The sequence below is a fragment of the Chaetodon auriga genome, chromosome 1 (genome assembly GCF_051107435.1).
Source record: "Chaetodon auriga isolate fChaAug3 chromosome 1, fChaAug3.hap1, whole genome shotgun sequence".
In the NCBI taxonomy this organism is placed as follows: domain Eukaryota; kingdom Metazoa; phylum Chordata; class Actinopteri; order Chaetodontiformes; family Chaetodontidae; genus Chaetodon; species Chaetodon auriga.
The window spans coordinates 7,418,281-7,443,099 of NC_135074.1; the positions used below are offsets into that span (position 1 = coordinate 7,418,281).

The 24,819-nt window shown below is 43.3% G+C and overlaps 1 protein-coding gene across 2 annotated transcripts in view; it reads left to right on the forward strand.

The window, feature by feature from the left end:
- The first annotated feature begins 614 nt into the window (after nt 1–614).
- rhpn2 (rhophilin, Rho GTPase binding protein 2) overlaps nt 615–24,819 on the forward strand; it is a 28,750-nt gene continuing 4,545 nt past the window's right edge. The window contains exons 1-12 of one of the 2 annotated variants that reach the window (XM_076737918.1): nt 615–798; nt 5,439–5,554; nt 9,526–9,654; nt 15,607–15,682; nt 16,720–16,797; nt 17,491–17,615; nt 18,224–18,390; nt 20,450–20,637; nt 20,838–20,994; nt 22,736–22,855; nt 22,993–23,187; nt 23,549–23,625. In XM_076737918.1, coding sequence (XP_076594033.1) covers nt 733–798; nt 5,439–5,554; nt 9,526–9,654; nt 15,607–15,682; nt 16,720–16,797; nt 17,491–17,615; nt 18,224–18,390; nt 20,450–20,637; nt 20,838–20,994; nt 22,736–22,855; nt 22,993–23,187; nt 23,549–23,625 — 1,494 coding nt within the window. In that variant the 5' untranslated portion in view covers nt 615–732. The remainder of the gene's footprint in view (nt 799–5,438; nt 5,555–9,525; nt 9,655–15,606; nt 15,683–16,719; nt 16,798–17,490; nt 17,616–18,223; nt 18,391–20,449; nt 20,638–20,837; nt 20,995–22,735; nt 22,856–22,992; nt 23,188–23,548; nt 23,626–24,819) is intronic. The other variant, XM_076737996.1, reaches the window with a different exon arrangement.

Below are 24,819 nucleotides of genomic sequence, written 5' to 3' on the forward strand. Positions count from 1 at the left end.
CTCACTGGGAATTTAGAAATCAGAGCTCAGCACAATCACAGCATAGCCTGAATCAACCAGGCGGGCAAGCAATCAAAATGCAGTTTAAAGATGACAGAGCTACACTTTTCATCGCTTATAATGTTGAATATTGATCTGTCTTTATCTTTGACACACTTGTCTCTTTCCTGTGTGTGTGTGTGTGTGTGTGTGTGTGTGTGTGTGCAAAGGAAGAATAAACACTTGACCACTGACCTGCTGTTAAAATGTCTTTTAATAGATGCTGTATTTTTTGTATTTTTTTGTATTTTTATTTTATCCATGACAATGCAAAATCCTTACTTTTTTCTTACAATACTCATACAGGAAACCCCAAGTAACACTTTAGCCACATTAGCGTGAGCAGAGGACTGATGTTCTTCACTGGGACTCGCCGCCATGATGCAGCTCCAGCCTGTTGGTCAGACAGAGCAGAGCGTGGCGTGAATTTGGTGTTGCTGAACAGTATTTTCGACGTCCATACCCTGAATGAAACAGGTGGCGTCCGGTTGGTGTTTGCTCGTGAATGCGCCACCCATCCTGGGCGGAGTTTGAGCTCTGTGCTGGAAAAGCCGGAGGCTGCGGAGGGTGGAGGCAGAGCGGACACGTTGGTGGAGGAGAGAGCACACTCACCTGTTGAGCAGCAAGTACTTTTTTTTTTTTTTTAAACTCACCTGCGTTTCCTCTGAGACTCGCCGAGCCTGAGCCTTCAGGATGACGGACACTCTTTTACCAAACGCCATCAAAGACAGTGGAGGAGAGGGCAGCTACTTTAGAAAGGTGAGCCGAGTTTGTCCCCGCTTCACTTCACTTAAATTACTGTACGTCTGCTGTCATGGCGAGCGAGAAACGGGCAAATCATCATGTAGCTTACTGTTAGCTTACTGTTTGTGTGGCTCGACTGGAGTCTTTCACACTTTTATATGTTCAGTGCTTTGTTAAAGTAGCCCAGAAAAGCTGTGGAACAACCATGGAGCAGATTTAATATCCACCTTGTAGCCTGTCCTCCTCTTCGTTATGTTTGAACATTTACTCGCCGCTGAACTCCAGCAGCCATGAGCGCACTTTAAAGCTGTGAAACGAGACAACGAGCCTGTCGCCTAATGTCGGCGATTCGATACAATGAAACGTGGAATATGTAAAAGGTTTGGAAAGAGCAGCACACGGAGAAAACATAAAGTGATGGAAATGTTGAAATGTTCATTTTCTTTTGAAAAACAGCATAGTTTCAGTCTGAAAGTCAGTGCAGTCAAACAGTGCGGCTCCTGATGTGTCACCAACAGCACAGCACTGTCAGCATCAGCTGTGTGTGTGTGTGTGTGTATGTGTGTTCCTCCAAGAATAGCCGTCTCCTGCCGTTACTGATTGTGAGAGGCTGAGAGGGCAGTGACCAAACATCCCATAATTAACATAATGTGTTTCCTGCTGTTGTCAGAGGTGTGATTGTTGATAGCCCTGTAAACTAGGTTCAGATGAGCCTCCTGCCCTGAGATCATTTGGGAACACTTGTTTTTTTTCTCCTTACTTTTGATCTGATAAATAAATAAATAGTTGAGATCATTGCTTTCATGTATCTTCTTCCCAGAAGGAACCTTGTAGTTTCCCAGCAGCCCTGAACCTTGACCATTTTTGTTGATTGGCCGTATCTTGGAAGGTGCTCTGGATAACAGCATCAGCAACTGAACTGTAAAAGTGCACGGTTATCTAAATGGGCCCTCAGATAAGAGAAGTATTTTCCCAGCCTTCATTTGTGATTAAATTGAAGCCTTTTCATCATGTTAATTAGCTGGTGATGTGTCATTATACTGTAGTAATCATCAGCGTAATTAGCATTCATTTAATCAGGACCATCAGAGAAGTCTCTAGGACCGGTTTTACGTTCTGTTTATCTGCAAGCGTAACATTTTCGAGAGCTGTGAGTGTGTCTAGGTTGAGGCTATGAGCAAGGCACTTGGCAGTGGTTGAGAGATTATCTAATGTGTTTTCACTGAGTTCCCTGTCTGCCACGCTGTGGTCCGTGCCTCATTCCTAGTGTCCTCAACTGGAGTGTTTTTATGGACAAGCTTGTTTAGATGGGCATCTGAACAGGGCCTTTGTGTCTTTCAATCCCCCCGAATCCCCCTCTGAACGCTGTCTGGATTTAGGCTCTGCGCTGCACTTCCTGTGTCTATTAAAAGGTCAGTGGGAGCCAGGGTCTGGCACTGCCGGAGGACATGATGGGAGACTGCAGAGCCTAATACCTCAGTCACGAGTTCTTTCTAACTTGCACTGCTCTCTCCATCGCTCTCACCCTTTACATTTCCTTTGTCCTGTGTATTTCTCTGCGTTGAACACTCAGGAGACTCTCCTTTCATTGCAGAGACCCGTCTCAGTATAAAATGGCCTGCACATTCGCCAAAACCACAGAGTAATGAGTTCTGCATTCTCATTTAGTCATGTTAAAGAGATTTGCAATTTGGAAACTTTTGGGTCAATTTTTAACTAAGCTGAGCCAAGACGGTCTTTGCATCCATTTTTCGTGCCCCCCTGTCTCTTGGGTGAAAATGAGTTTAATGATTTACAAGGCCTCACTGGGTTCGACCGATGCTCCAGGGAGCTGCTGTGGTTCAGGGCTTCCGTCCCAGCCGTCCACTGTTTCACCTCCAGCTGGCTGAGGTCCGACTGGACGGCCGCAGGATGGAAAGATGGCAGAACAAAAAGCCGAATCGGCATGTTTCTTCTCCGTATCCTCCTCGGCCAATGAGAGCATTGACGTAGCATCTGGCCCGCGGCCGTCCTTCAGCCAGACCACAGACACAAATTGACAACATGTGTCCTGGTTCACAAACCAGACAAGCTCCCTCGACTTGGAGGCACACTTAGATTCCCTCAGCAGGATTTGTGTTGGAAAAGACAAATGAGAGATGCAGCTGTGATCAAATATAGTCTCTTTCAGTAGTTCACTGAAAATAAAGATGTTTCTCTTTGGATTGAATGAAGCACATCCCCTTTTGGGCAATCTAGAAAAGCGTCTCCACCGTAGTTGGAGTGGATTCAAGGTCAGTTTGGTAATACGCATGAATTCAGCTTGACGTTCATTTCCTCGTGAAGAGGTGTGAATTTTGAGATACTGAGCACGCTCTGTGGATTCATACAAAACCAGTGGCCGTAGCCTCTTCTTGGCCAGTTGCCATTCTTAATCACCAGTTGCATAAACCAACCAGCCCATGCTCTACATGGGCTTTATGCAGCCTCGGTTATACAACAGCAGAGCGATGTTTGACGGATACGATAATGGACAGCACTGTCTTTGTGTTTTGCTCTAATGAAGTATTTTGTACGCTTGTAGTGAAAGGCTGCACTGTTTATGCCAGTGAGTAGGAGTGGTTCAGTAAGATAGGCAAGACTGTAGCATGGCCAGAGATTGGGGTTCAGTTCCACGAATCACTTGATATGACACTGGTCAAGTTTTCATCGATCATTCAAGTTTTGTGATGTGACTGTCAAGTGCAGCAGCATGACTTCCTACTTTCTCCACTGCTAAATTAAGTCATGTGAGGACTAAGGATGAGTAAAGTATCAAGACAGACAGACAAGCTGCAGCCCTCACACACCTGACCTGACACTGTAACACAATGTCCAAGACAGTCCAAAACAGAGAAGTCATAATGTCTTTAAGGAAACACACTAGAAGCAGAAGTGATATCAAACATCAGTTGTGTGGACCAAGTCTAATTCTTGATGATGAGACAAGATGTAGTGGTCACTGATCAGCTGATCAGAGTAATATTGCCATGTAGGATCATCACTTTGAAATGCCAGCTTGGACTGAAGTTTAATAGCTTACTTCATAATGTAAATGCACACAGAACATATTGCTATGGTTATTATCAACCACCAGCCACTCCTTTGTTTGTTAACACACAAGTTCACCCCACTTTTGATGTCATGATTGACGTGGCAACATACTGCAATAAGTCCACACCCTCTCCAGTTGTGCTCTAATGTCCACACCCTGATGTCATTCTCAGAATAGCTGCTGATATGTCCAGCCAGGCCATGCCCCCGACCGCCTCAATACAGCCCTGTTGTGCAATTAACAAAGCTTTCATTTGTATACGTGGTTAATTATTACACTCTCAGGTCGCTCCGGTGTTTGTACATGAACACCCAAGTCACTGCAGTGGAGTGGTGATAGAGCGCAATATAACTAGAAAATGTCAAGATAGAATGGGACCCTCGTCGCAGCCATTAGTGTTGAAATCTGTGTACTGTCACCCTCCCTCCTGGTGAAGCTCCTTGATGTCAGATGAAAGGAAGGGTCAGGTGACATCATGTGCATGGCAGGAGCCAGGTGGCTGCATACACTCGCAGCATGTTGAATGGTGCAGTTGGAGGTGACCTTGAATGATCTTTGAATGGGCTTTCAGAATTGAGGAGACAAAGGAAATTTCCAAAAAGTAAAGGAAATCAAGTGTGAACATTTTTTCAAACATCCCCAATTTAGCACGTTCTGTAACTGCTGAACCCAGACTCAGTCAGATAGACAACTACAACGTGAAAGTGTCCTGTGTGGAGGACTGTAAACTAACTGGTTTTACCGCGCTGACTGGTCTCAGGGCATCATGTTTTTTGTCATCTGAAGCGCAGTAGAAACCGCACCTCTGCTGTGCTGTGAGTCAGTCACTATGAATGTCTCAGGGCAGTTTATCTATACTGCTGTGAGTGACAGTTTGTTGACTCAGTAAGGTTTGTACACTTGTGGTTGTGATAGGGGCAAGGACACACTGTACAGCCACAAACAGGCCGTTCTGTGTAGTCGAATACAGCCTAAAGAGGTGCAGCTCTTTCCACGCCCAACGTAGATTTATTGTGGTTGCTGTAATGTCAGCGGGTAGAGATAAAGTAAAAATTCTCAAGAATTAATTTGAAAGCCAAACATAGAAAGACGTTGACGTGAGACGAGTATTAATTGACCAACTAATAGTATCTTTAGAGCGGTGTTGTAGTGAGAGAAGTGAGAGGTGGAAACTTTAAGGACCGTGAACCTTGTCCGTTTTGGTCCTGACTGAACTCATGATATTCAAATTTAAACAAATCTTTTTTCTGAATGCTCTGAACAGACACAAAGACGCTTCTCTGGTCGGGCTTGTTGTGCTTACCCTGTTCACAGCTGCACTGCAACAGTCTTTTGCTTGAAAGAAGTTGCTTTAGGCTGATAAATGTAGATGAAAAACAGAGTTGGAATGACTTAAAGGACATTAAGGATGCGTTTTATGATTGTTACCCATCAAATCATCACCTTGTAAAAACATCAGTGAAGATCACCCTCTTTCTTTTGCAGTATGAACATTTTTCTTGATGTCCGTGCATTTTTCCCCACATTTTAATACAGTAGTATCGTTTGCTAACATGTTTGTTTCTGCATCTCCTTATCTTAGGGCTGTAACCCGTTTGCCCAGACTGGACGAAGCAAACTGCAGAATAAGCGAGCCAGTCTGAACCAGCAGATCATCAAACAGATGAGGATGAGGGCTGGAGCTGAGAACCTGCTGAAGTAAGAACAGAACTGATGTCTGATAATACATGCATGCATACTTTGATTAGTGTGTCTGCTTAATGTATTCATTCTTTACAGTGTGGATTTTTTTAGTGGGGAGATTGAATCATTCTGAGTCGCTCATATTAAATGAAAAGGATGGCTTGAACACAGTTTTGTGTTTGCCTTCAGTGTGTAATGAAAAGCCAGCAGCTTTAAGTTGATCTCTCTCTGCTCATGCCATACATTCACGTGTCTTCCATTCATCAGTATTGACAGTCGGTTATGTCACTGTTGTAATTGTGACCTCTAGTTAACTCCACTTGATCTGTCATTGTTCTGTCATGAGTTGTCATGAGCTCTTGGTGAGACTTGAAACAACACAGGGGCTCAGAGGATATTAGATAAGTCTTGAAGAGGAACATTCCATGTCCCTGAAAACAAAGAGTCACTGTGCATGTGGATGAGAAGACACCTCAGAAACATATGTCTGTTTTCATTATAGGTTGCAAAGGTGTGATGCTTCCTGTCTGATTTTTGATAGGATGCGGTTGCTTTATGTTATTTTGCCTTTGTTGTCTCCTGGCCATGTACAGCCACAGTACTGCTGACCTTTTCCTCTGTGACTGAAAGAAACGTGAGAGGCTGTGCTGTTACTGTGTGGCTGTAGAGCTAAAAGGTGAATTCAGTACAGAGGAAGTTGTGTCGTATTCAGATGCTCTCAGACTCATCGTGTGTCTCCATTGTCTGGGATATTGAAAATAAATTCACATGTGTCTTCTCCCGGCTGGCAGAGCTGTTCTTGTAGGATTGAATGGCCAAATTGGAGATCATATTTCACAGCAGGTACAGTGCAACAAGAAAAGATGAGGAAACGTACTGTCATCTCATACACCTTTTTGTTCACCCTGGTTATGGGGCATCCCCTCACAAAAAGCTCTTTTTGTGTCCACTGTTTCCTGCATTTTTACATACTTTTGGACTAAACCGGTCATCAGACGGCGCTCACTAAAAACAAGGCTGGCTGCTGCTAGCTCCCTGCTGAGACAAAAATAGGAGGCAGAAAACATCTAGAGCCATAAGGAATGTTTTATGACTTTTTATTGTACTTAATTGTAGGAGATCTACAGGAAAACAGCCTCAAAAATGTCCAGAGTTGAATCAACGGCTCTCTGATGTGTGTCAACAGAAATGGAATATTGTAAGCTTCATAGAAGTAGTGTTTATTGCAGGCTCGCTGTAATGGATCGCTTTAGATTATACAGTTCTTGTTAGTGTGTCCACCTCCTGTTCTGTGTGGCCTTTGGCAGCCGTAACGTGTCTCACACATGGTGTCAAGTTGAGTGAACTTGGGGTCTGCTGTCGAAAAAGTGTCTTGTGGTACATTCTGGTACACACTCTGACAGTGTAGCTGCAACGTCTCCCACTGGGATCCCCAGTTCAACTGTCTTTCCGTTTTTGTTAAGATTAGTCTGGTGAGGGGCGTGTGTGTGAGTGTGTATGTGTGTGTTAGAATGTGTATGTGTCCAGTAGGCTGTCTAAGCCTACCCTCAGCCTCCACATTCCTTTAGTACTTCAAATAGTCTGCCCAGCCAAGGCCAGGGGCAAATGGACTCTGTCTGTGTGTGTGTGTGTGTGTGTGTGTGTGTGTGTGTGTGTGTGTGTGTGTGTGTGTGCGTGTGCATGTGTAAAAACCAGCTGCAGCACAGAGAACAGGCTGGATGCATTTTTGAGTTTCAGGTATGCTCTCGCTGCTCTCATCTTTATTTTTAAGGCCTTAAATCACATGCTCCTCCATCTGTGTGGGGGAGTGTGCATAACAGTGTTGCCATGGCTGTCCTGCCTACTTGAGCATCCACCTGGATTGTCATGTCAAAAACAGATTCTCATCAAAGATTAAAACATTCCAGAATATTCATGCCTGTGCTTATGTATGGTTCCTTTAAAAACATAACGAATTAGCAGCATACTCCATTAAAGAGACTTTAGCTTGAGTCATAATGGCTCACATACAAACTAAATCCTTGTTTTTCTTGAGTGCACACTTTTTTTCTTTTTTCATTTGGTGCTGTCAAGTCTCCAGCCTTACTTTTTTCTCCTTCTCTTTTGTTCTGCATTCCTCTTTCTATCAGCAACAGGTGGAGTCAGTCTGGTCATACCAGTTCTCTTCTCTAGTCTCACTGTACTTTCACAGTGAGGACGGTAGAGAGAACAAGACAGACAGATGACACATGACAACAAAACTGCAAAAATCAACACAGACATCCGGTGCTTAAAAGGAATATTCCAGATATCTTAATATTGCACGTCAGTTGGGGAACTGACTATAAATTGTCAAAATTGAAGCAGCAGTGCAGCTCATCAGAGACAGTCATACCTCCTAAATACTGCTTTTTTTCACACCCCCAGCTTGTAATGCAGGTATTCTGTTAACAACGTAAGTTCTTAAACGAGCTGCAGACTTTTTACTTGCAAGATCAATGGAGTGCCCCTTTAAAGCTTTATGTAATGTCAGCAATGAGCTCCAATCAGCGTCCGTACCAGGTATCTCTTCTCAGGTCAAAAGATTTGAGGAAGAATACAGCAAACTCTTAGTTCTACAAAAAACACTAAAACAGCCTTTCCAGAAAAGAGGATGAGAAAACTTCAGTGAAACCTCTCTTGCTGCTTTACAGTCTGATTCCCACGCTCTGTGGGATGATATTAGATATTAAATGGGATATTAATAACAGCCTTTGAGCTGGTGAATTGGCATCTGTTCTGTCCAAGCCACAGCACCCCTGCCTCCTCCGCCCTGATGGATTCCCCAGGCCAAAAACTCAGAAATCCTTCAGTAGGCCAAAAGGAAGTGATGGTCTGGTGTCAATGTTAATGTGTTGTGTGGAGAGAAAAACTACTGTCAGTACTCTGGCAAATGTGCTGTGACCGATGTTAGACCACAGAGCAGAGTGAACATCAAACTGTTGGATAGTATACAATGTGTGCTTGCAGGAGACTCCATCGATAAATCCCAAAAAGATATGCTGCCTGCCAACACTTCTTCACACCTCACCTTTCTTGTTAGAAATCACATTCTCTGTAATTACAAGGCAGAGAGAGAGATCAGGTGACAGGGGGACAGGCTCGGATCGAGAAACACCTCTAGCCCGGAGTTTTAGTCGGGGGTGGGCGTGTATCTCCCATTAGTTCAGACAGACAGAGAACATGTTTCACTGTAAAAGAGGGAGGTGAGACCACTGAGGTGTGTGTGTGTGTGTGTGTGTGTGTGTGTGTGTGTGTGTGTGTGTGTGTGTGTTGCATTGCCTCGCATCACCATGGATGCATGTGAATTGCAGTTTGCTGCAAACAAACAGCACTTCACAAATTCTGCCTTAAAAAGGATCGATCCATTGTGTTTGTATGGCCTTTGTCTTTGTGTGCTATCAGACACACACACACACACACACACACCCTTCAGAGGACTTCTGAAAACCTTATCTCTGCCTTGCAGTGAGCCCTAAGCCCTTACACACAGTGTAATGCTCTGGTCTTCCTCACCTCAACACAAACATGTGCATACAATACACACTGAGCATTTCCAGAAGTGTACAGTGAAATGCGGCAGACCTTTGACCCCTTCCAGTTGTGTAGCATAAAGCATAGTGTGATCGCACCATATGTGATGGTGGATTTTTGATTTGAACATGGCAATGATCTCCTGAACCACACAGCGATTGCAGCTGGGATTCATTGGTCTTGGTTAAGCTGCCGTGTGCTGGAGACTAAATCAAGTGCACAGCAGGGCACAGTGACGCAGGTTTGTGGTCCAGAATACCAGGAGAGGCACGCTTGTTTTAATAATCAGTTGCAGCAAAGTTTTGCCTACGTCAGAGTGGATAATAACAAGGCTGATATTTCTGCTCTCATCTCTTTATTTCAAACATTTTATCTGCTTTGTGTCTGACTTTTTAATTCTTCTTCCTCTGTGTCTCTGTCTCTCCTGTGTGCAGGGCCACATCTAACAACAAAGTTAAGGAGATGGTTCTGTTGGAGTTGAGCTATGTCAACTCCAACCTGCAGCTACTGATGGGACAGTTGGAAGGACTCAACAGCTCAGTGGAGGTCTACCAGAACACCCAGTAAGTACAAATATTACTGCTTCCTCTTTGCTTCTTTTGATTCTTGATTAGCATAAAATTCAAGAAGGAAAAAAATAGTCAACAGCAGAAGATCTAGTGAGACTGCAACCGATTTTGCGTGCTTGCTTGTCAGCCACACAGCAAACGTTTTGCACTGTTGTTCACAATTGAGTTCGCCAATGGAAAAATACTGTGGTTTTGTTGTCAGTAGCAACACAGCTACAGACAATACAATGCAATGGCTTACAATTTTCGGATTAATTAACCGTGCTAACTGCCTCTTAAATGTTAAATGCACGCACAGCAGCCAGAGCTTTTCAGCGTAGACACAGATGACTTGGCACCAGTTCTTTTGTCACATAATAAGACAAACTCCCCCAAATTCTGTGCAGTTTTAACCTTGATCTTAGAATAAATCTGATCATAATTTCAATTTCCCAAGCCTGCAGGCATGAGAACTGGTCCAGGTGATACAATGAAGTCCTCAATCTGGAGACCTAAACCTCAGAGTACTATGAATACAGAAGTAGAAGAAGACAAACACACATTGTTGATTGGCAGGCAATGAGACTGCTGTGGCTCTGACACACACGGTGAAGTCACCGTGCACTCTCTCAGATCAAAGAGACTCGATGACAGAGGAGCAGTCATTGACAGGCATTTAGAAAAAGACAAAGGCCAGGAGTTAGTTGTTAAACTCGATTGGCTGGTTTCTGGGACGCGAAGCACCCAGCAACAAGGAAGCGAAGAGCTGAAGGAAGATAAACATCTAGTACGAGGTCAGTCAGATGTGTATGGGTGTGTGTGACAGTGACGTTCTAGTGTTTTCCTTTTCAAGCCAAGTTTAGAGGGTGTGGGTGAAAATGCAGTGTGTCAGTGTGTGTCATAAAGCAGACATGCATTGTCCTAGTCATGTGTCAGGTAAGCTTCAGAAAGACTCGAGACTTGATGACAGTGGTTTGGAAAAGTAGAGGTTTACACAAGTGGTGACATATTTGAAAATTGGCATCTGTGTCTGACACCCACTGACAAAATAACCAAATAGGTTTGAAGCTAACTGTGGTGCTTTGGACAGGATAGCGCTTGGTTCAGAGCACACTTCAGTGTCTCAGTTTTAGAGATAATAATTTATGAAGGCATTAAAAGTTTTCATTCTGATCATATAACACATTAAAACAAAACTTTTCAAATGGTTTTCTGTATTAATTCCAATTACAATCTGTATAACTGCTCTCAAGGCTCTAGCCTCTCTGCCTCCAGGTGGCTTCTTTATTAAGAACACTTGAGACCTCCATAAACATCTGCCCAGGCACACACGCATACGCACGCACGCGCACACACACACAGTCGTGTTTCCATCCCTTTTGAGGACATTACATAGACTTGCATTAATTCCATGGAGACTTATCATAATCACAACCACGACTTGCCTTCTCCCAACCCTTACCCTAATCTAAACCTAACTTCACCTCAACCAAGTTCAGCCTAAAATGTAATAACTTACCTTATGAGAACTTCTGTTTTGTCCCCATAAAGGAAGAGGGGTCCCCATTGTTAACACATTTATGCCCCCCCAACATGAGTAATACATGTCCACACACACAGTGCGCATGCTAAACACACCAAACATGCACTGTGCATTCAAACAGAAGAGGCAACACCAAAATGCATTTACACATACACCACAAGCATGAGTACACTATAAACACACGAATACATGTGTGAGACATGCCAGCATTACCATACACACACAAAACAGAACACACACACACACACACCTCTGTAGAGGATGCCATGTTGCCCATGACAACACCTCACAACAGAGCAATGAAGTGTTTTGAATGGTGGAGAGATGGTGGAGGATTGTTGGGGATGGTGTAGTGTGGTGGTAACTATGGTGACAGTTCAAAGGGTCATTGACAGAAATCTTGCATGGTTTTTCCAAAGGAGCAAGCTGCTGCTGCCTGGCTGTTTTTATCAATCTGAAAACATTCACTATGACATACAGACCTAGTTAGAGTTTTCCTTTAAACTCTGACATCAATCAGCAGATGACCTTACAAACACCAAATAGCAGCTTTCGTTGGCATGCCCTGATAAGTGTGTTTTGTTCCAGTGACTCAGTGTTGTAAGGACTAGCAGGCTCTAAACTGGTTGTAATCAATCATCTTTTTATGGGCACAGCTTCCTGTCTAAGTTGGCAGATATTTTCCTGAATGCGTTTTGTTTTCCACTCAGTGCTTTAGCTGATGTTGCTACCCACAGGACCTTACAGTGTGTGAGCTGAGCGGGGGTTTGATCTACAGCTGCACAAAGATGCAAGAAACCACCTGCTCTCTCTGGACATGGTGAAATCATTGCTCAGCAGCCACTAAGAAAAAGAAAATTAGTTTACTAATTACATGGTATAGACATCCTCAACAGTTCAACAGCTGCCTCTCTGTACAGTCTTGAGGCCTCACGTGTGTCTCTCTGTCACATGGGATCAGACAGACTCAAGTGTGGGAAAATGTTGTCTGCGTGTCAGGCTCTTAGAGAAACACCTGCTCACTGCTCCATCCACAGACAATAGGCATGCTGTGAAACCACTGTGCCATCACCTCTCCACCATAGTGTGGAAAAGAAAATGAAACACATGCAAAGTCCAAAGTGTGTGGCAGCGTGTTATCATATTCACATTACCAGATCCACAAAAGGCCATACATGCAGCTGTACGGGTGACATGCACAATGGAATACTGTATATGTTGAGAAAGTGTCCCCTGTCATTTCTGAGCAGGTGTCTCAGGTGGGATGATGCTATGCAGCCACAATGGAGGGTTAGCCTCCTCCTCTCAGCCTGAAATACAACCTCAGTCTTCAGTACGAAAACAAAAACCTGTCCTTGGCTTTCTAGGCTTTTCCCAGCAGTCCACTGTCCTCTGAATAGCATCTTTCTAAGGTTATTTCTCACCCAGACCAGATTCAGCTGGTTTTGGCATGAGGTAATGCATAACAGAGAGCGTATATATGTGACTGCAACACGTGTGGTTATTGACCTCCGTGAACCACCCCATGACAAATAATCAGTGTGTTCTTGACAACCTTATCAAATATTCAAGCAAACACGACCAGCACTCGTGAATTTGAACTCTGTAACCATTATGTTTATTTTACACATTTATGACATGATCACATTCCGTCTCTCAGTATCAAGATGGTACTTGTACTGCAATTTGTGTTGCAGTAAAAGTTAGTTCAGTTCCTCTGTGTATTGTTCTGGACCTGGACAACAAACTGAACTTTCTTAAAGACTTCAGAATCAGCTGAGATAAAGTGATGACAAATGAAAACAGGAAGATAAAGATATCAGCACTACAGACTCCTTCAGTGACTTTGCTAAGTGAGTTTGAGTGGGAGGAATAATTCACACTTCACTAAGAGAAGAGATGCTCAGCTTTGTGACCACTGACAACTGGGTGCTTGAATGTTTAATAATCCAATAATAATAATACTACTAATAAGAATAGATAAATAAATAAGGTGGAAATAGCTGTTTCCCACTGCTTTCAGTCTGTAAAGCTTGGTTTAGGCTTCTGCGTCGCGGCGACGCCGTACCTACGGCGTAGACCCTACGCCGTCACTGAGCATTCGTAGTTCTGCGTCGAGGGAACGCGTTGCTCCGCAATTCACCGCCAAGCCGCTAGGGGAGTGCGGCTGTGTCTTTGTATGGTTTCGGGGGGCTCTTGCTGCCGCGAAGAGGAGTTGTAGCGGTGGTCGTACTTGCGTACCTCCTCGATAATTCTTTCTTCGGCTTGATCCAGTTTTTCTTGTAGCTCTCACCACAGAAACTTTGAAAATGGCGGTGTTGTTGTGCTGCGACCATAGGGCTGCGACTGAACCGAAAATTACGTTCTGAATGGACCAATCACAGTCCTCGACGTTCACGTCACTACGCGTCGACGCGACGCGTAGTCAGGATTTTTTGGAGGTGCGCGTCAGGCTACGGCGTAGGGTCCGCGTAGGGGTCTGCGTCGACGGCGTAGGTACGGCGACGCAGAAGCCTAAACCAAGCTTAAGGTAAGCTAAGCTAACAGTCTCAAGAGAGCAAAGAAGTGTACTTCCCACAATGTGGAAGTGTTCCTTTGAAACAGACTCCCATATCTCACTCATTAGTGAGAGATCACTCCCCACTGAACTCCTGTTGCTAACTTACACAAGTCAACACTGCACTCTCATCAGAGTCAAAGAGGCCAAGAAACCAGAATGTCTTGTTATAGCCTGAAACATATCAGTTGGTTTTACGGTTTATCGAAACAAAATGAAAGATTTGATATTTATGAAAGGATTGAACTTGTGCTGCTCCCTCTAGAGCCAAAACCAGAACTTCACTTGATTGTTATGGCAAGAGTTATCTGTTCCATGTCTTGCACACTGGCATTCACACACACACCTTTACTCTGTGTGTGTGTGTGTGTGTGTGTGTGTGTGTGTGTGTGTGTGTGTGTGCGGCAGGGGGAGTCAGCTCTTTACAAGCTTTTAACATTTTAGATTCCTTGCAGAACAGATATCATCACCCCCCACCCCCCACCCGCCTCTATCTCTGCCAAACCAGAGGAAAGACCAGAGTGATCTCATCTACAAGTACTAATGGATTACACTGCAGCCTGTATCTTGCTCTGTCAGTGTTGCTGATGAATGAGGTTTTCTGTGATTCACAGAGCCAGTACACCAGAGGAATGCTGCCTTATCATCAAGTGATGAATGAGTGTGAGGAGTTCTTTTTCTGGACTCAGTGGTTTTGACGTATTGTGCAGTGAAAAGGCTTCTACTTCAACTTAAGTCCCTTTGGTGGAAAGACTCCTGATTAACATATGTTTGGATAGCAATGTCATGGAGACTTGTTAATGTTGGAAGTGAAGTCGGTGTGACTCTTGCCCTCCTCGGAAGTTGTTTTGAATAACCTAAATGCTGAGCAAATCCAGAAGCAACCCAAGCTTGTTTTTTAAAGAGGGTCATTTATTCAGCAACACCTCCTCCTCCTGCTTTCAGTAGGGGGAGGGTTTTGTTTTTTATAGACTCTGTCTGATCGGCAGCAGGTATCTGTCAGGTAATATTTCCTCAGCGCTGATAACAAGTTGAACCTGCTTTCTGTCTGTTAGCACCAAGTTCATACAACCAGAGAAACTCTAAGCCATTAAAGCTACAGCTGAGATCATAGGAGAAGGTTAACCTGCTGTTTTATGGCAGCCTCTGCTTACTGTTGGGTGAGTCAAAATAACAGAAAGTAAAGGGCCTGCTTTAATAGAGGAGAGACGAAAGAATCGTTAGCATTACTGAAGCAGGGCTACAACTCCAGACTGATTAATCAACTGAGAGTTGTGTGGCTTTACGGAACAGGGAGACGTGGGGGCCCCATTCACCCTTAAATCCTAACTCCTACAGTGTGTTCTTACAGCACCATCTGCCTAATCCTGACAGCTCCTCTATGAAATCACACTTCAGATTCTTACTGAATAGTTGTCAGTACAGTGCGAGGAGCAGCTTGATCACAGCAGCTCTGTAACTTGAGAAAGTTTATTTTCAGTCTGTTAATCCTTATTTCATTTCTGACTGTTATTGATGTGATGTCACTGACAAGGCCTGGTCTGTGGGGAAAGGGAGTTTCTTGTCGTTAAATATCTTGTTCCACACCTTACAGCCAGCTTTTCTTCATCGTTACCTTATTAATGTATCAATAGGCTAATGGTGGATATTTTTATGCTCTTCTGTGTGTCTGTGTGTGCTTCCAGTAGTCGTTTTTGAATCAGATAAGCCCTGACACACTTCTAGAAAGTCTGGCCATATCATGCATTGTCAGCATTTACTGAGTAATTGTCCTTGTTGCCAGCATGTCTGTGAGCAGACTTATCATATTGACCATAAGATGATTGATTGTGATATCTCTATTTCTGTCTTTCCGTTCTGCTTACAGGGAAACAGCAAACATCCCCCTCATTGCTCTGGGTCTGAAGGAGACAAAAGAAGTTGACTTCTCCACTCCATTCAAGGTACAGAAACAACAGTGACACCACAGGTTCACCATTCCCTCCTCATTGCTGCACATGTATAGAAATAGTTGACATCTAGAATTGTGAATTTTGGCTGGAATATTTTCCTCAAAGTAAATGTGATATAGCTTCATTATGTTTTGGAACAAATAGATGCATGATATTGTGATGTTTTTAAAATGTGTTTCAACAGAATTTGAGGTTGCATTAGGTAAAATATAAAGAAAATTAAACCCTAGGTTGAATAAAAAGTGACATTTGGCTGTGTTGGCACTGAACTCCAAAAACATCATGACAGTCTAAACACAGAATTAATAGACAAAGAGGAAAAGCAGTGTTAAGTTGAATGAAGGGCAGGAATATTAAAGGTTCACACATGCTGCTAATTTGCATTCAGCAGTTATGACCCACATTGGTAGGCGGTGTTTTCAGTTAGGATTTGGTTACTACAGAATTAAAGTCTCCTTTCATGAAGTATTTGGGTCGCATTGTTTGTGCCCTGTATATCCGTTTCTGCATTATGTTCACTATTTATTCATTCAGGAACAATACATCATCTGACTATAAAAAGATTTGCCTGATTCACCAAAGTAGGTCAGTTACTGAGACTGGTGGCGTTACACGTAGCTCTGTCCCACCTTAAGGAAGCACTCTCGCAAATGTCCAGATGGCACATTTACAGCGCCTCACATCCAGGTCCGGTTTATTGGCAGGCTACTGTGAGAGGTGTGCTGACTTTATGATCTCTGAGTAGGTTGATGCTGTCCCACTTCGTGACTGCGATCACACTTCAGTGTTAATGACTTAACTGCCTCTGGCTGGCGCTGACAGAATGACAGCTCTCACCAGACTGCTTGGCACTGCACAGTTGCTCGTGGCTTCTGTATGTAGCTCAGAATGATGTGACAGAGTATGCTAGTTGTCAGGGAGGCTGCCCTGTAATTGAAAGGTCATGTGCTTAAGCCTCAGAGCTCTCCCCAACAACTGGCCAGAGGAAATATTGTATTGAGATGTTGAGCTTTATTTGTTTCTGACAGGACTTCATCTTGGAGCACTACAGTGAAGACGGGAGCAATTATGAAGATGAGATTGCTGACCTGATGGACCTGCGACAGGTAGTGTGCACTCATAGTCTGGTCTGACTTCATATTTTCATCATTTCTGACGTGTAGCTTCTGTTTTACAAGGAGAAAACATGATTGTTTTTTTTGCATTTCCTGGCATATATTGTTTAATAGGTGTATATGTCTGTGGATGTGATCTAAAAGGGTTCAAAGGGCATTTTTCATGTCATCTCCCTTTAAAGGACTTTAATATACACCACATCCATAAAAGTTTCTGCCTCACAAAGCATAATGAAATCCTTTGTCTTAGGAAACATTTTCCTTTCTCATCTCGTGCTCTCTGGCCACACAGATACTTTCAGTTTTATTCGCTGAGGTTTTGAGATTTTAGTGCCTGGGATTTTTGCTGCCACCCAAGTTAGTGGAGATGAATGGATTCTTTTGATGTCTGAAAAACAACAATGCATCTTTCAGGACATTGTCCCAGTTTCTTTGGGCTGTCCACAGACCTTGTTGTTAACAGATTAACTAGTGCTGATGCTGGTGGATGGTCCTTTGTAAACAGGACGTTGTTTCTCCAAACATGTTTTAAATTTTGGATTCTGTGAGCATCACCAAAAATAATCACCTCTTTTATAAAGTATTCATGTAGTGGCACAATTTTGATTTGCAAAAACTTCAGTACATAAAGGTGCAGCTATTCACATATCGCATTTATCAAATCTCTTTCCTTTCATGTCCCAGGCTTGCAGAACGCCAAGTCGAAACGAGGCTGGGGTGGAACTGCTGGCAAAATACTTCAGCCACCTTCCTCTGATGGAGGCCCGATTCTTCTCCCCAACCCATCAGACCGGCATCTTCTTCACCTGGTACACACCAGTTATTATTAAATTCTTCACAAGATCTTCTTAAAATACAACAAATGCAAACAACTACTTTAAAGGTTTATGAAACAAATACATTATATTACCATAACCTCCTAACCTTAAGAAAGAAAGGCAACAGGTGAGATTATAGCAGTGATGAAGAAACAAGCAAAGCACATGGTACAGAAAGCTGTCCCGCTCTTTAATCTAGCTGCTATGAGCCTCTGAGCTCAAACAGCACAGGCTCAGCCATGTTGTTACTTTCTTAAACTCATGCATCAGCTGGGATATCTCTACCAGAAGAAGCCTGGCTACATTTTAACTCATAGGACAGATAAATAGGAAGGACTCGCAGCTTTTTGGTTTGACTACATGCTAAATGTACATTCAATCATGCAGCAGAGATGTAGACAAGGGAGAAGATTATTTCAAAGGCATGAACCCTTGTTTTGAGTCTGAAGATGGTTTAAACACAGAGACAATGTATAAATATAGAACATATTATAATTATTTTAATTCTCCTTTTGCTTTTTACTTAATGTGATTTTGTAATGGTTTTGATTTGTGCTTTACAAAAGTAGATTCTAACAGCTTCTGCCTCTTTTCCTCAGGTACGACTCCTTCACAGGCGTGCCGGTGTGCCAGCAGAACCTGTCACTGGAGAAGGCCAGCATCCTCTTCAACATGGCCGCCCTCTACTCTCAGATTGGTACCCGTTGTGACCGACAGACAATAGCCGGCCTGGAGGAGGCCATCTCTTCCTTCCAGATTGCTGCAGGTAGGAGGAGAGGGGAGTGATGAACTGGTTTAATCAGATGATTCCTCTCTCACCAGCCTAGAAATGGTCTTATGGTGTCATTTCCAACATTCAAAGATGTCAAACATTATTTTCTTTGTTAGTTAAAACCAGGCTTATCTGTGATCCCGTCTGGTTCCAGCAATTCAAGCTTGGGAAATAATGGGAGAACCGAAGCTTCTGACATGCTCCCATTGACAGAAACTGTACACAGAGAGAACCTATGATAGGTTGTGGGAATAGAGAGAGGAAGGAAAGGAAAGGAAAGACAGGTTAAGGAGGAGGCTGAAGCACAGTGACGTCAACATGTTCTCTTAATCGTTTTGTTCTTTTAAACATTTGATATGTAACTCAGCCACTGTGGCCCCAAAATAGCCAGGCGCAGTGCTTCATCCAAACTGAAAATATTCCTCTCTTTCTGTGTAATGCCCTTAACATTAAAAACTGTTCAGCCTTATTTTCCGAATGTGTGCCAGCCTCCACCCTCTGACTTCTGCTCCATGACGGAGAATGAATGCTGTTGATGTTTCTTTGGCTTCTTGTCATGTGGCTGAGCTCCAGAGAAGCACCAATCATATGAACTGGTTTCCCAACCCTCTGAGGTTTCAGAAAGCTCCGACAAGTCTTGATAGAATTATGACTGGCCAGTATGAGGAGTATCGCAGTATAATTACAGCTCTGAACAGGCCGTGGCTTTGGTTATGTTGCTTTGATGACTATAATTTAGGCTTGTACTATGTAAAACAATTATGCCTGTTATGAGCAACATTGTCACCAGTATAAGGAGCCAGTAATAAACTAAGCTGGGAGGTGATAGGCAGGGATGCTAGCTGTTGAGGTGCTGTCACAGTACTCTTAAGCCAGGGACACAAAAGAGGTTTGGAGGATGGGAGGAGCCAGCCAACGATGGTAGAACCTTCAATGAAGACGAGCGAGGCTCTGCTCTGTTATTAAGTTGTCTACAAGCCTGTGCTGCCAGGTTTTCAATGTGTAAAATAAGAGGCAGGCGTTCTCAGTTGGAATGCAGATGACCTTATTGCTTCCACTGAACATGGAAAATTAATTTCAGGAGGTTTGTGTCTTGGCTCGGTTTTAAAGAAGCATGCACGCGTTGATCTCACTGTGAGCAGTGAGCCTTACTCCCTTACTGGAAGCTGCAGTAACAGGAACAAGCCCCACCAAAAAAAGAAGTCGATGATCTGACAAACTGAATCATTTGACTCTCTGTATGGAACCCTTTTAAAACATCTGTATAAGAGAGTGTCAGTAATTAGGGTTAATGCACCAGCATGCCGAAGAGCCTAATCTGTCATTTTGTGGACCAGCAAGCTGTTTGTTTCTCACAAATGGACTGTTTGAGTTCGGCCCATGACAAATCACTGTCGCCTAAACTATTAACTCTACTATCACACTATTGCTAGTAGTACTGGCTACTAAAGTGACCTAGAGTAACCCTTTGCTACATTTCATACTCTGCAGAATACTCTGCATGAATATAGTCTCCCCTGTAACCTATTTTCTCCATTCAGGACTTATCCACACATGACAGCAAAACCCGAACTACAGTGACTCTGTTCTGTGTGGATACAAATGACAGATTTTGCCTGGATTACATGAAAGGACTTCTTGTCAATTAGCTGACCCTGACTTCACTGTTGAGATAGGAAAGAGAGAGATTTGATTCACTGCTGGCCTGAAAATAGAATCACAAACAAAATGCTAAAAAAAGAAATTCTTAGTATGTGGAATCCCATTAATCAAATTATATTTGTCTTTACAGACCTAAATTGGATCTAGGTAATCATGGTTTACCTGCTTCTGTTTTCTATATGACGCATCACTCTTTTTTTTTTTTTTAATTGACCAGAAAGTTTTCAGTTCAGAAGCAAGCTGGGAAAGTCTAGATTGAGAAAAGAAGCCTTGTCCTCCGTTGCCATTGTTTTGGCACAGAGCCTCCTAACCGAGCTGAATGATTGTTACCTATGATTGATGCTTCCTTGGAATAGTTTTCGAGCTGTGCTGACCTCTCGTTCCGCCACAGGTATCCTGAACCAACTGAAAGAGACATTCACCCACACTCCCAGCTACGACATGAGTCCGGCCATGCTCAGTATGTTGATTCGGATGATGCTTGCTCAGGCTCAGGAGTGTCTGTTTGAGAAGACTGCACTGCCCGGGATCCGAAACCAGTTTAATTCCCTGATGAAAATGGCCCAGGAGGCTGCAAAGGTAAATGGCACCAAAGGCACATGCCCCTCACATCGTATAGGGACTGTCTTCTCTCCTCAGCTGCGGATCAGTGGGATATATTGTACTTAGAGTGAATGTAATGTAATAATGTCACCACAGTCAGATCTCTCACTCCTATCAGTGATTGTATCCAGTGCTTTTATTGTCCTCTCAGTAACTCTATCTCCTTTTCCTGCCAGGTCTCAGAAATCTACGACCAAGTCCACCAGTCCATGATCCAGACGCCAATCAAAGACAACGTCCCGTTGTTCTGGTCCACCATGTCGCAAGTGAAAACCAACCACTACCGCTCCATGGCACACTACTTTGTAGCCTCAGCGCTCCTGGACCACCAATGTAAGAACAACTGCTTATAGAGACGTTAATAATTTTCACCCGGATTTGATGTGTGCAAGATGGTGGAGAAAGGTTGGACTGAATTTAAAATGGGAGAAAGTCAGGGAAGGTGAAAGGAACTGAAGAGAATGTCACCATGGAGCTATAGATTCAAGTTAGAGTACAGTCGGCATAAAAGCCATTTTTCTGCTTATGTGAAGCATAACTGTCAGAGCATGATTACAGTGCATAGTAATTTACACTGCACCAGGTACAGTGATGATACAGCAGATGGCAAATGGAGACAGGTGTGTTCTCCACAGACATACTGTAATACGAAGTAGGAGTGAATTTTGGTTAACATGTGGTGTGCATGTCAGCAAAGTTTTATTCACTCCATCTACCGTGCAAGCTTTAGTGGACTTGTTCTATGGTATTAGCCTGCTGTTGGCTGTTGGTGTGTAAAACAATTCTTGGATTGGTGTTATAAGACTTTAGCTGGCTGATTCTGAACACCCAGGAAAGCCTGATCCTTTTCTTAAAGTGCTGTATGGGCCAGTGGGTTGGTCATGTCAGTTGGCCGGACAGAACCGCAGCCAGCCACAGTGCTATTACATAACGGCTATTTAGAGACCAACACACACACACACACCAACACACACACCCCGTGGTAAAGAGAGGCCGAGTTTCCAGGAACGGGATGGACAGAGTGAGAGTGGAAGGAAAAAGAGAGGTGGTTGGAGTGAGTGAAATTGACTGGCTGTACTGTACAATGCTGCAGGATTACAGTTATGTAGCCTCTTAATGCTGTCTGCATAATCAAGTGTCACAGAGAGCAAGGGAGAGAGCCAACGGCTGAGAGAGGGAGGAGGGAGAGTTGTGAGTGAACAAAAACTCTCCAGCAGTGCTGCTGCTAATTTTGTATCGTGCTCTGTGGCTTGTCATTATTTTTGACATCTTATAGACTTCACAACAAATCATTTAGTTAAATTAAACCTTCTTGAAAAACGTTATTTTCAACCCATAATTCAAAATGTCCCACTGCTATGAACAATTGTGATTTAGGAGAAATTCAACTGAAAACCAAAGGAAACAAAATGCAGCAGATTATATTCAGGTTTCCAGTGGATGGTCGTAGTTTTACTCGGTGTGAAGAGCAGGACGGCACTGAACAGAGGAACAACGGAGCGGAGCAGCTTTGAGTTTGGCAGCTCATTAAAAGATTCCTGTGTGACTGAGGAGAATAGAGCAATTAACCACAGGACTGTAGAGAGACGACTCAGCCTAGAAACAGGACAGAATAAAGACTGCTGAAGTAAACAGATGAACCACAAACACTGCTAAATAATCGCTTTATTCTGCCTCTGTGAACCAGCCTAGTCAGGGGAAGCTTAGAAAGCTCTGAGGCTTCAGATTTATGTTGAAAATCTGCTCAACCAGATTTGAAACGTAAAAAACATTTTCATTTGTGCAGAGTTTAAAGTGTGCCACAGTGTCTGCATGCACTGTGCATACATTGTCCTGTCTATCATATGTCATCAAAGTGACTGCCAGTCAAGATTTCTTTATTGTTACATCTCAGTTGTACAGGTATAAGAGAGTGTAGAATTGTTTGGTTTTGGCTCCTTGGCATAGCTGCAGCAGTAACACTAAGACCAACAATAAGGGCATTAATGTTAGCCACATGTTTCAGCATTGATCCCAATCTTGGTCGGAGACAAATTTTTTTTCATGAATTTTGATGTGGATTCTGTGTGTTTAGTGGGTCCCAGTGATGATGAGGACCAGCAGGAGAAGACCTTGTCACAGGTCTATGATCGCCTTCCTGAGGGACGCTCACCTCTGGACATCCTGAAAAACAAAGATGAACGTGAACGCATTGGTAAGAGTGCAAACATAGGCTGAGCACAGCAGAAAGCAAAAGAAGACAATAACAGACAGCAGGCTGATAACAGCGGACTGACTGCCTGCACCGCTTCTCCTCACCTGCCCTGTGTGAATTTTCCCTCCTTCCTGCAGGTAAAGCACACGTTCGTCGGGCCATCCTGGGTCACGAGGAGGCTCTGAGGATCCATGGGTTGTGCCACCACTTGAACAAGCTGGACGTGCTGCAGGACATTTTAAAAGCCAGTCATCAGCGCTCGCTCAACAAGTACAGTGAAAATGAAAATGGGGATGAGTTCACGGACTACATGGAGGCCCCAGACATCATCTGTGAGTCTGACGAATGAAAATATCCTGGAACACGAGAAGCGAAGGCAGGATTAGAAATACAATTACAAACAAAGTATTTTTGAGTCTCGGCACTGAGGTGACAGCTATTGTTCACATAGAAACTTACTGTCGCCACAACAAACACTTCACAAATGACACCAGTGTCGAGCAGGACCAGGGAGTTGCTTTGTGACGTTTGTCTCTTAGGAAACGCCTCATAAAAAGGCTGCTGTGTTGTGTGCTACACCTGCTGCAATCAGATGTGCTAAGTGACATTTATTTCCAGGTACAGATGATGTAATGTTTACTCTGCTCACTCCCTGCCTGCCTCTCCTTTGTTTTTTCCCTTTCTTTCCAATAGCTAAAACAGAGCACAAAGCAGAGATGGAGGTCCCTACAACCACAAAGGTGAAAGTCACTGACTTCTTCCAGAGGCTGGTATGTGGGTTACTAATATTCTTCCACTTACAATGTCTTTTTACATGCTGGTTGGTTTTATTCAGCAAGTGACATGAAATAGCTCTGGATTTGTTTGAGATCTTGTGTTGCTTGTGTTTTTTAACACTCAGAGCTAATTTTTTCTGTTATTTCTGAATACAACCAACCAAAGGTGAGTCTCCTGGAAGCTTTGGCACATTTGACCAACCTTTTGGATCGGCAGCCAATCCAAAGGCTTATTTTGTTTCAAAAGCCTCCTGGACTTTCACCCAAAGCGACAAGTGCAACACTAATAACACTAACCGTGGACAGAGGTGCCCTGATCCTGACTTGAGTATCACAGTGGTGGATGGGAGGGGGCAATGGTGTCCTCTGTCACTGGACTCTTCTGCTCAGTTGTTAATAATTTCTGTCATTGAGCACAGTTTACAATTACTATTTCAAACTAACAGGCTCTAATTTAATCAGCAATGTCAGCAACAAGACTAAAATCCTTCTGGATCCACAGAGAAATGACAGGCTGAAAATTTAAATCCTGCACAATCTCTCCATCCAATCACTGCAGTGATGATTAATGGAGCGGGGGTGACAGGCATCAGCCTGCTGATGGCTGGGATTGAGTGTCAGGATTTTGTGGAGCAAAGATTTTCCCATCCGATAAGAAGTGTGGCTCCAGCAGTCTAAAAAGTAGTTAGTGATCAGTCATGGCTAATGTTGAAATGATTCATTGATTAGTCGATCTAGTCAACGGAAAAGTAACTGATGACAGTTTTGATCATTTAAGTCCTTTTTATAAGTAAAAAACTTCTGAAACACCTTATATATGCTCGCTTTGAAATGATGGTTAAGTATTTACTAAAAACAACATTTTTTTTGCTTTACTAGTGATCATTAAAATAGCTGATGCATCCATAACTGTGTCATGCAGCTGTAACTATATGGTTTGATAGATGTTGTATATCTGCAGCCCAACATTCAAGTACACATAAATGATATGCTCAGTATGTTGGATGTTTTTTGTATGAATGACTTTGTTTAAAGAGCTTATTAAGGACTGCGTGCCTTTCCAAAATGAAATGAACTGTGACTGGCCTGGTGTGAGTACAAATGCAAAAAAAAAATATTCTGTACTCATTTCAGAAACCTGGCAACGCAGAGGGGCAGGTGTAAGAGCGATTGATCATTTTAATGTTG